General features: G+C 42.6%; 1 protein-coding gene across 3 annotated transcripts in view; it reads right to left on the bottom strand.

The window, feature by feature from the left end:
* Positions 1-12,197, bottom strand: part of LOC122518821 (serine/threonine-protein phosphatase 4 regulatory subunit 1-like) — a 129,761-nt gene that overhangs the window by 95,450 nt on the left and 22,114 nt on the right. For all 3 annotated transcript variants that reach the window (XM_043637936.1, XM_043637935.1, XM_043637938.1), the window contains one exon: positions 7,953-8,124. In XM_043637936.1, the coding sequence (XP_043493871.1) occupies positions 7,953-8,124 (172 nt within the window). The remainder of the gene's footprint in view (positions 1-7,952; positions 8,125-12,197) is intronic.

The raw sequence follows: 12,197 nt of genomic DNA on the forward strand, positions 1-12,197 counted from the left end.
GTAAAATGGATATAAAGGCTACACACACCTGGCCTCCGGATGGTCGACGGCGGCACGCGCTACTTCTCTCTCCCTCTTTCCCTCTCCCTCTCCCTCTCCCTCTCCCTCTCTCCCTCTTTCTTTCTCTTTCTCTTTTAGCGGATAGGTTCGTTCTCGTTTCTCCCCCTCGAGAGTGTACACACCTGCCCCTCACGTACACGTATGCAAGTCGCGGCGCGTTACGAATGTGCGCGCGCGGGTTTAGGGTTAGGGTTAGGGTTAGGGTTAGGGTCGTAAAATGCACACACGGATTACTATTCCCGGCAATGCCGATGCTCCCGGAGAAAAAGAAGGGAGATGCAAAATGCAGTACTGCAGTTAGAACCTCCCCCCCTCCCTCCCCTCTCCCCTTTCACTCTACCAGGATCTTTCTACCTTTTATTACTTTTTTTTTCTATCCCCCCTTCTCTTCTTCTTCTTCTGCCCCCTAACCACTTCTTCTTGCTTTCTCTCTTCAAATCGCGAATTCGTATCGATGTACTGTTGGCAAAAATAAAATAAAAAAGAAGTCTAAAGAAATAATATTAAATCACGGGTCCCCCCCCTGTTTTCTCACGTAAATCGAATAATAAATCACACTGGAATGAATTATCTTAGATGATTATAATAATAATAATAATAATAATAAAGTGAAGAAGTGTAGAAAGGGAACAACGAGTGGTTCAAAGTTAACGTATATCTGATGTTGTTTTTTATATAAAATAAAATATAATAACGAAAATATAATCGTGAAAATGATTCGACGAAAGGGGGTGGTGGTGGTGGTTATTGGATCATACGGTTTTGAAATTTTATCGAGAAAACGAATGGTTTTATCGTATCAACGAGGATAGCATTCACAGGCATGATACGGCCCTGACGATGATGAGAGTGAGACCAACAGACAAAGCGGAAAGTTCGAAGAGCAGAAGGCTAAAAGCCGGCTGCCAGCAGCCACTGTCGGGAACGTGGCTGATGGTCCCTCACTCACTCACTCACACACACATATACACATATACACACTCTTGTTGCAGTTTCTGTTACTCTTAGGCCTCTGTCATCTTCCGTGTCTCTTCCTCTTAGCCAGGAACTTTGTCGTTTCGTGGAGATGCGCCCTTAATACCTTTCTATGGTACGCGTCACTGCTGAAGTTAACACCTCCCATCCTCTCTGCCTCCCGCTTCACCCCTTTTCCTCCCTGTTCATCCCTCTGACGGTCTCTCACTCACTCAGCAGCATCTTCTTCGAAACTTCAACGAAAGGGATTTGCAACGGGTCGAGAATTACTTTGCCTCGAGACGAATTTAATCTTCCCTTTAAGGACGAGAACTGAACACCGCGAAAAGATAGTCGTAGGACAGATTATTTTGCTATCTTCGAATGATTCGACAAAGGCAGGGTGGTGGGTGGTACAGAGAAAAGAGAATGAAAAAGATAAAGTAAGAGAAAAAAAAAATCGAAAGAGAAAAAAAACTTGGCCCAAAATTAAATTCGGATTACTAATCTCTGGCCAGGTGTCTCACGCGAACCTCCCCCTCCCACCCCCATGATTAATTTACAAAGTTTTCGCGATATCGAGAGTCCCGTTCGTGCTTTAGTCGTTAGAAAGGGCGTGAAACTCCGAGTGACACGCCGTAAAACTGGTCTCTGTCTAGCAACAAAATAGGATCGGGTCCATCGGACAACCGAAGGACCAACAGAGAACGTGGACAATGAGATGAAATTGAGGCAGGTACGAAAGAGAAAGAGAAAGAGAGAGTAATCGATGGACGACCGCATTATTAAAACTTTCTACAGAGGTGAGTGGCGAGGTGAAGTGAGGTAAAGTGAGGTGAGGCGAGGTGAGGTGGTTGGACCAATTGTTTCACGCCAGCCAGCCAGCCAACCGGCAGCGGTGTTCGGGTTTGGTGCTTGGGTTTTCAAAGTAGGAAACGGTATTATCGCGACGTAATAATGAGCAGAGGGTTCCCTAATGACCATTTTCCGTGGCAGATGCAGGTATAGAGAGAAAGAGAGAGAGAGAAAGATAAAAGGAGAAATGGCGGTGGTGTTTAACATCGCGACCCGAAACGTTTTCTACGGAACCGAGACATAGGTTCTCTTATTCTTACAGTAATATTAACACGATTTCGAATTCGAGGGTGGAAAAGAAGGTTGGGAAAATGCGAGAAGAACAGATGGCCAGAAGAGGGATGAAAAAGGGCACGTGCCTTGCTTGCCCCCTCGCTCCTGCCCCTTTTGCCCCCAGCCCCCTGGCTCCGGAAATAACGCCTCTGGGATTACTCTTGAATTTCTCGGAAAATATAATTGGAGATCTGTCTTCGATTGATACACCCCTATACCTTCATATACTTAAATGGAAGTTGATGTCAAGTTGATTTCATGTTTAACGGGGGACGGAGGGGGGCGTTCATTATGTTATATCATTCAATGGTATATAAAACGACGATCAATTTGGATGAGTTATATTATTCGAGTAGTTAATCAAATGTTCGTACGGTAAAATCATTGATTTTATTTGATTTCATTTGATTTCATTTGATTTTACTTTATTTCATCCATTAATACGAAAATTTATGAAAGAGGACAGGGTAAGAATAGCTCAGAGGGACCGAAATGATCGGAATATTTGGGATTATTCTTCGTTCATAGATCTATGGAAGAGTTTAAATGAAAAAATCGAAGGAGTACCGATACGGAGATACGAGCTCGGCTTAAAATGTCCGCCGGAAACGACGAAGGCACGGAGTCGTTAAGCGTTTAACGATCGTTCGGCCCGTGCGCGGCACCGGCACCGGCACCGGCACCGGCACCGGCACCGGCGCAAGCACCGGCTCCGTGCATTCGAATTTTCTTTCTTTCGTTGATGGGAGAGACGATACGCTCTTCTTTTTATATCCTCTAACGTTTCCTCGTTTGCATTTATGCGAATTTATGGTAAAAAAAAACAAAAAAAACAAAAAGAAAGGATCGCGAACAACATATTTGGTAAAACGATTACAACGAAATCTTACAAAATTATGCAAACCAACAACAACTGTCTCTCCATCCTTTTTCTTTCACCTATTCGTTCGTTCTTTTTTTTCTTTCATTTATATTACATTTATAATCATAAGAATCGTCTAAATTAATCGTGTTTTCATAAAACTACGAGGAAAATCAAGACAGGGTGGTCGTAAAGAAGTAACACAGTAATATCAAAATCAAGGTGTCGTGTAACTAATGTAACACCTATGTATTATACATACAAATATATATATTGTTTCGTGTTTTTTCTAGTTTTTATTCTATCCGTGTGAGAAAAGTATCGTTATTGGGCTTAGTGCTCGATTTGCATGTACGCAATAATTGCGTTTATCGGCAAATACAATGCCGGTGAGACGATTATTATTCATCGACGTGGGTGGTGGTGGTGATGATGGTGGTGATGGTTAAAAGCACGAAACCAACGACGAAGCCGACGACGCGGTGCCATCGGCCATCGTGTCATGTTGCACTACTATTGCTAGAAACACCGAGTTTAAACTCGTGACTTCGTGAACGATAGAGAGCCCAGTTTATTGCTAACGTTTATGATACCTGCCACCACCCCCGGCCCCGCTTTTACCACCCATGGAAACACAACCGCAATGACTTTAGGCCACGCGCGAAACTTGCAACAGCAACAGCAACAGCAGGCAGCAGCACTGCGAAATAGCGAACGAGAACAAAAAAAAAAATAATGGGCGATTATGGGGTCGCGTCCAATCCGATGCATCAACCTCGATTCATAATTTATTCATCGAACCTAGACTACGATGATAAAAACCCTAATACGTCGTAGATACTTGAGAACTGAACCAAATTGTCAATTCAATTCAACAATGATACCAAGCCCCCCCACTCCACCTACCCGTTGTATCATATTATATAAACGATCCAAATAAAAGAGGATTTTTGTTATTGGTCGAACGATAAATGCCCGATATATATACCACGCACGATTGGTCGTTTGGAAAAACGATGAAAATTCCTTTTTAACACAAAAGGGGCACCGTTGAAAATACCCAGCCGACCGACCTCCCGCGCGTTGCGAATATCCGATACACTGACCTCGCATTTGTTTGGCTGCCTACTCCCCCCTCCCTCCACCATCCCTCTTCCATCTCCTCAACCACCCCTTAGTCGTCTATCCCATAAGCTGAAAGCGGGAACAGCTAGGCAATAACGAATGAAAAAGCAGGATGACAATCGGAAAATTGTGCCATCTGGTCGAAAGCTGCGTGCACACCGAACAATGTTCGCATTATCCTCTCCTCTCCTCTCCTCTCCTCTACTTCTTCTCTACGTTCTAGCCTAGAAAAGAATCGTATGAACGAGACACGAGTTTTTTCGGCATGTCTTATCATCAGACGAACGAACACGCCAAATTTCACGACGAATCCCAACGGATGACTGCGCCGCACCTTTTCGAACACGGTCCTCGTACAATATTTTTGTTTTAACGAGAATTTTGAAATAAATTTTAGAAATTTTCTCCTACTCTATCCACGGTTTTGAAGTTTTTATGGCGAATCTGATATTTATCCGACTCATACCTCACCCCCCCCCTCCATCACACAATGAAAACGAATCTTATAATGAATTTTCTGATTTCTTAGAAAATTCTATTTTCGTTTGGTCAGGTATTTAAACGGAATAGGTTAAATTTCTTGGCATCACCGTTGATCTTTATTCTATCACGATTATCCTCGATTGTCTATCAAATATAAATATAAAAAGAGAGAGAGAAAGAGAGAGTGAGAGAGATGTTGTCCGATGAATCCCCCTTCCCCAACGAATTGACGAAATAACAAGTTTTAGGTAATCCGTCGTCGTATCCATTTCCCATTCGCGTGTAAGTAATAGAACATTTGTAAAAACAGAAAAAAAAAAGAAAGGGAACAATCGTTCCAACCTCAATTTTTATTCGAAAAACAAATTCAATGGTAAATTGTTTTTATCGGATAGGAAATATAACAGAGATGATATCGAAGAGAGAATTTTGAAATATTTCAACGCGTTCGAAACAAAAGGATACAAAAATTATCTATCACATACACATACGCAAACACACAAACGCACAAACATACACACATACACATTTATATATTAATATAACCGTGCCCACGCGTTTCGATCCATTTTCGGCGATTACGCGTCGACATTTTCGTCGTCCAACGAGGACATCGTCTTCGTCTTCGGCGTTCCTCTCGTCGTCTAGACTCGTACCAGACGTGACCTAAGGTGCGGGATTAATTTTAGCAGTATTTTGTTTCGTCTCAGCTTCGATGCTCGTCGTCGCGGCAACCGGACTTGCTGCTACTGCTGCTACTGCTGCTTCTGCTTCTCTCGAAGAAAGAGAGAGAGAGAGAGAGAGAGAAAATAGCGTCCCGGTATTCCAGAATACTTGACGCACCTCGTCGTATTTCCTGACACCCAAACACCCCACCCACCACCCACCCTGGCGCCAAAATCTCCTTTCTTCAAGTGGGTTTTCTTATCGTCCATTAAAATTGACTTCCCAACCCTTCTTCTTCCCCTACCCCCTCTAATATCAAAATAAAAAAATGATACACGGGTTTCACCCCATTTCTACCCCCCCTTTTTCCTATAACTTTTGATGAAATTATCAAGAATCTTATATCTTTTAAGAATACATAATTCGCATGTGCATGGGGTATATTATCTTCTTGTTCTTCATGTTCTTCTTCACTTTCTGTTTCTCCTACTCGAGAAAGGGTAATAGGAAACCATCCAAGAGTGCGGTTACGAAAGACGCTTTTAATTACACGGTTTAAGGCTTCTCGACACCTGCGAAAATGAAAACGACTTAAAACGATAATACGAAGACACGAGTATTGGTTTTTTTTTTTACGTATCACTCAATATAACCTGTATATCGAAGAATCAAGAAAATTTATTCGAAAATATTCGTTTTATTTATGTTACTTATTTGTGTTTTTACAGAAAAGAACAAAAGTGTTTCAATTTATGAACAAATCTGGTTTGAATAACCTATAAAAAATTAGTGTGTGCACTTATGTACGCACATAAGAAGTTATACTTCTTTGGCGTACCAAAACGAACATAACCTCAAAAATAACTTCAAAAAAATAATAAAAATATTATATTATATATATAATATATCGATATATATTTATATATAATAAAGAATAAAAAAAATATCAAAATGTGGATATCAGTCCACACTAACTATATGAGAGATTTATCGAATTATTTTATGAGTCAACTGTCATGGCGCTGTGATAGTTGAACTACTTCCCGCTCGATCATTTAAGTAAAGCGGCGCTGAGTACGATTAGTACTTGGATGGGTGACCCGCTTGAGAAAAAATAAAAGAAGAAGAAGACAACTTCATGCCGTAAATTTGAAATCGCAAATACCGACAAACTTCGTGGTGTCGATCGGAAAAAATCACATATTCCTAAACGCGCCAAAAGAAGTATAACTTCGAAAAGATAAGAAAATAGAAACAACGGGTTAAGTAAAACTAAACGAAACTCGGAGAAGAGACGAGATTACGTGTGAGGGAAGCAAAAGAAAGATTTGAGAAGATGGGAGGAAGAGGGAAAGAAAGAAGAAGAAAGGTGGATGACGTTGACCTCAAACGAGGCGACCGGCAGAGTTGGTTGGTTGGTGTGGGAAGGGACGAAGGGGGGAAGGGAGGACACGACGCCGCGCGCCGCGACGCTGACGCACTGTTGTATATTTGGCCAGGGCCTCTGCCACGTCCGATTCGTAACTGGCTTCTTCTTCTTCTTCTTCTTTCCCCGCACGCTAGATAACTAATACCGTGAGCTAGTTTATTTCTTTTCTTTTCTAGTTTTTTCTTTTTTTTTCTATTTTACGTTCATCGCTTCCTCCCCATTCGTCGTTGGTTTACACTCGAATTCGTTTCAAACTCCGATCGGATGAACGAAAAGAAACCTTGCAAGCAAACCCCCCCCACTCCACTCCACCCCATTTTTACCACCACTACCACCATTCAATCAATTAATCCTAAACGATCTTTTATTATTATTATTTTCCTATTTTCAATATCTTCTTCTTCTTCTCTTTCTTTCTTGGGTTTTGTTTTCCCTTTTTTTTATCTAAGCAAAACGAGGACTCCGGTAATTTCGTAACTCGATAGATCCTCCAAAGAAAAAGAGTTTAACCGTTGGTTCGTGACAGAAGAGGTTGGAAGACAAAACAAGAGATGGTAAAAGATAAAGAAAAAAAATATAAAAGGTAAGATAGAGAGAGAGAGAAAAAGGAGAAGTAGTTTAAAGTTCGAGAAACTTTGGACAACGACGAAACTGTTCAAGTCGAAGAGTACTTAGAGAGACTAAAAGCAAGAAAAAAACCTCGTGGATCTTCTCGTTTTCTCTTTATTTTTGCTAGGAAGGATTTTTGTTCTCGGCCCACTACTACTGGGGTTTACTATCTTCGAACATTTATGGGGCCAGTTTTCGTTTAAAGGCACACGACATAAAATGCATATCCTGTGTCCTATACGAATTTTCTTATTTGCTTTTTGTAAAATGAAGAAATATCAAATATTCGCTGTTTTATATTACATTTTTTTGTTTACAGCATCAACACAGTAATCTGTGATCTATGATAGTACGAAATAGAGAATAAAGTAACGGTATCATACAAATTATTTTTCAACAAGAATAAAGAAAAGTAAAAAAAAAAAAAAATGCGATAAATTATCTGATTGCTTTTCTTGCACAGATTTTTATACGGCCACACCTTCAATTTTTCCGTATTGGATATTTACGAGAAAAGCAAATAGAGTACACCATCGCTATGATATAATAGAATATATTAGAATATAATATGATAATCGTGAGAGAGAAATTTTTAGTTTCTTCGGGTTATATAATTGAAAATCATTGTTTACTCACCGACTGAAGCTGGTGTCAGAATTAGCGTGATGACGTAGTTTCGCTAGTTGGTAGATGTGTTCTATCTGTCCACCGTTTTTCTCCGCTTCATCCCCGGAACCATTCCAGACCTCTCTGCCACCACCCCCACCACCAACACCACCACCACCACCACCACCCTCGGCCTTCATTGCTGCGCATTTCAAACAAAACAAAACAACATTTATAAACGATCCAAATATTCCCCCCCCTCCTCGCCGCCCACTTTATTTCTTATTCGTTAATTAAAACGTTCTACGAGTATACAAAAAGATAAATTGTTGATAAACTGTTGATAAACTGTAAATAGAATGGCAAAGATCTATCGCAACGACGAGAATAAAAATTCAAAGTAAAACACCACTACCACCACCATAGATAATTCCGATCCTTAAAATGAATGTTTCTTTTCCCCCTCTCACCCCTTCGTCCAGGTTCTCGTCTATCTTCCAGAGAGTATTTCCTTCGAGCCGACAATATAAACTCTCTTTTATTTTTCTCACGATTCTTACATCCCTCTTACCTCTAATTTCCTATTACTTTTCTTCGACTTACAAACCTACCATTCCTTCCCTCCCTCCACTTCCTATCACCCTTCCACACTCCTTTCGTCTATCTCACTCGCTCGTGCGACTCTTTTTGCTTCGGAAAAGAAACAAAATAGAAAAAGTAAAACTAAACGAAGCTAGTTTGAATAGAATAGAATAGAAAAGGTGCGCATTAGTAATTCCATGGCGAGTGTATAGCGTTACCGGTAAACGATAAGTACGACGTACGTGAGCCTGTTTATAGTAGAAATATTCTGCGTTCCATTGGCCGAGAGTAAGAAAAAATAGAAAAAGAATGAGAGAAATAGAGAAAGAGAGAGAGGAATAGAGTAGCAAGTACACTTCTTACGGATATTTATGTGGAAACGTACGTGATTCGCATGTGCAGTTATATTACCGACTAGAAGAGAGATCGCGGAACTCGTTTCCTCCTCCCCTACCCCCAACCCCACCCTATGAAAATCGTCAAAGCGTGAATTTTTATGAACGTTTGACGAGTTTTCTGAGCTTTTACTACCTTGTCACGCTTCTTACGAATACGTTTGAAACAACACGCTGCTTGCGAGAAGAACGAATCCGTGCAGCAGTTGCAAGACGAACTGACTGACTGACTGACTGACTAACTGACTATTCCAGTTGGTTAAAATCCAAAAACGTGTTAAAGTTAAACGAACGTTAAAGTATTCAATTACGAATCCTAAGAAACCGCGCGTTACACGTGGATTTCAATCGATTTTCGTTTATCCGAGAATCTTATTACTGTTTTAGGTATATCTTAAAAACTATTTTATATCTTTTTTCAACGAACCGACAAACCCAAAACTGTGTCCAACCTCGATCTTTAATACAGACTTAACCAACGCTGTATAACTTACACGAGGATGGAAAACCTTGCCTAGTTCCCCAGCTAATCGTTCACGTCGCCACTATACGTCTTACGTCGGCCTAACCTCTCTTTGATAGATGTTCAATTAATTATTTTTCCCTAATTATTGCCCGGCCGTAGAAGTGTGACACGAAGCAAACCTCCATCCCGGCTGAGCCCCGAAAATGTAGGATTCGTGAAAAAATTGGGCCGTTGGACAGACTGGACGACCGGGATTCGAACCCAGGATCTTCCGCTTTCCGGGCGACTGACTGATCTTTAACCAATTGAGCTATCCAGGGCCCACCGTCCAATCTCCTCACGAACGCCTACTTAAGTGTTTGGCTTGGAGGTGCTCGCATCCCACAATAATAATCGAAAAAATAAAATAAAGTAAAATAAAGAAAAGAAAAGATTTTGGACAGCAGCCACCGGCACCAGGCCACGTTCGTTTTAACCGGATAAAGCAGAAGGACTCGCGAAAAGAGGAAACAGGGGGAGGAATAAGAAGAAGAAGAAGAAGAGGAAGAAGAAGAATCCGAGCAGAAATACGGAAGAGATAATATATCGATCTTGAAAAGAAAGAGACTTTCGTCCGTCAGATTGCAGACTCTCTTTTATCGGAGCGTTCAATCAGGTCGGGCATGATCGACCGTTCGTCCTATTGGCAGAACGAGTCCTTCTATCTGGAACGGGCATCCGCCAACCACCCTCCTCCCCCTGTCGTTCCTGTTCGAACCCACCCTTCCAAGTAGCCGCCTTCATCCCCCGCAAGCTCCCCCCCCGCCGTCCCCGTTTTCTTCCCCCAATCCTCCTTCCCATCCTATCCTTATTCTACTCCTATATTCTATTTCTTTCTTTCACAAGCAGAGAGAGATTCGAAAGAAGAAGGAAAGAGGAGAGAGTGGGTTGTTCTGACGGTCTAAGAAATTCATTTGAATCACGTGCAGCTACGAGGACGAATCAAGTGCAATCGTAGTACGTTGAACGCGCGCGCGCGCAAAGTAAGAACACACGAGTGTGTGTGTGTGTACGTGTGTTCGTTAAACAGTTTAACCTCCTACTACTACCCTTACTACTACTACTACGACCACCATCAGCACTACCACCCCCATTGCACCCCAGCAAGCTACGCCGTTCTCTATTACGCACGCCCTTGCTATCTCTTTCGTTCTGCCCTTCAGACTTTCCCTTTCCTCCCTCCCTTAGCCCTCCTCCTTTCTTATACCCAAGCTCCGGTGTATTCGTAATGGACACGCCACGATTGGGCGCCAAACGACGAGGGGTGTAGCGAGTCGGAGGGATGAAGATGGCGGACGAAGAAAGAGCCAGTGTCTATGTTCGTGCGTGTTACTCTGATCGTCTACGTGCGTGAGAAAGAGAAACAGAAAGAGAAACAGAAAGAGAAAGAGAAACCGTGCGAGAAAACCACCAAGGCTAGGGATTCTACTCTGTGTGTATGAGAAAAGGAAAGAAAAAGAGAAAGAAAGAGAGAGAATAGGCGCGTCTACGTATATTTCTGCGTGCGTGTGTACGTGTATGTGTGTGTGTATGGAGTGAGCAGAGGGGCGTGGCAAGATGAATGATCGCAAGACGCGGGAGTATTGATCCCGAGGACTGTACTCTCTCCTCGGCGGAGTCCCTCTCTCTCTCTTTCTCTCTCATTCTCTCTCTTCGTTCTCTTCCAATCCACCCCTAGAGTGTACGTATCTGTATGCGTCCGTGTGCGTGCGTGCGTGCGTCCTGCTTCTATATGTATACGTGTAATTTCCCCTTCTTCCTCCTCTTCCTAGTCCTTTTCTCCCTCTCCCCCCTCCACCCTCCCTTTCCCTATCCTTTTCCATGCTTCGCACCCCTGTACAGGATGGTGCGGTGGTTGGGTTCAGGGTCATGCGTGCACCCCCCCACCCCCTTCGCTTGCTTGCTTGCTTGCTTTCTTCCTTCCGTTGCTTCTGTCCATCCGTTTATTCGTCCGTTCCTTCCTTCCTTCCTTCCTTCCTTTCGCAAGCAGAGCTTGCGTAGCCCGTCTGGATCGAAGCCGAGGAACCTGCTCGAGGATACTTCTCACCCCGTATATTTCCAGACGGTCACCGAACAGTTCTACGACCGCGAGAGATCAACGACACCAATACGAACGAAACGAAGACGTGCACGTAACCCCGAAGATCCTCCCACTCCCCTCTCGCGTACACCGAATCTACGAATTTTCTCTTACTATTACTATTACTATTACTACTATTATTACGATCACCTGTTCCCACCTCTATCAGAATTCTTCTCACCCTTCAACTCTGCCATTTGACACCGAAATCAGCTCGAGATGAATGACGAAAACGGTTGTTCGCGATTTTATCAACATTTTCAACATTTTCAACTTCATCGGTTAACGTACTTTCGTTAAGGGATGTTGGTGGGTGGGGGTGGGCATATTATAAGCGTTCGCACCCCTCTCCTCTCCTTTCCTTTTTTCTTTTTTTATTTTGTCGAGTCCTACATTCCGAATTTGTCCTCTTCTACCGGTCCGATTATATATCGATCGACCAGTCTCCCGATTCCAGAAACGATTTCTTCCTACCCTCCGTACTCCTCCCCGTTGTCCCACCCCCTTCACCACCACCCTCCTCATCGTCTGTCGCAAGCAGCCTCCTCGTAATAAAGCCCCTTTTGTCCCGCGAAAGTGGATCCTATTTAAGCGATCGTTTCTGTTAAAGATATCCAGATAAAGTGGACGAACGTTATCTACGTTTTTTCTTTTTCATTCTGGTACCCCTCCCCCTTTCATCCTCCTCCTCCTCCTCCTGCTTCTCCTGCTCC

The sequence above is a fragment of the Polistes fuscatus genome, unplaced genomic scaffold (genome assembly GCF_010416935.1).
Source record: "Polistes fuscatus isolate 324 unplaced genomic scaffold, CU_Pfus_HIC Scaffold26, whole genome shotgun sequence".
In the NCBI taxonomy this organism is placed as follows: Eukaryota; Metazoa; Arthropoda; class Insecta; order Hymenoptera; family Vespidae; genus Polistes; species Polistes fuscatus.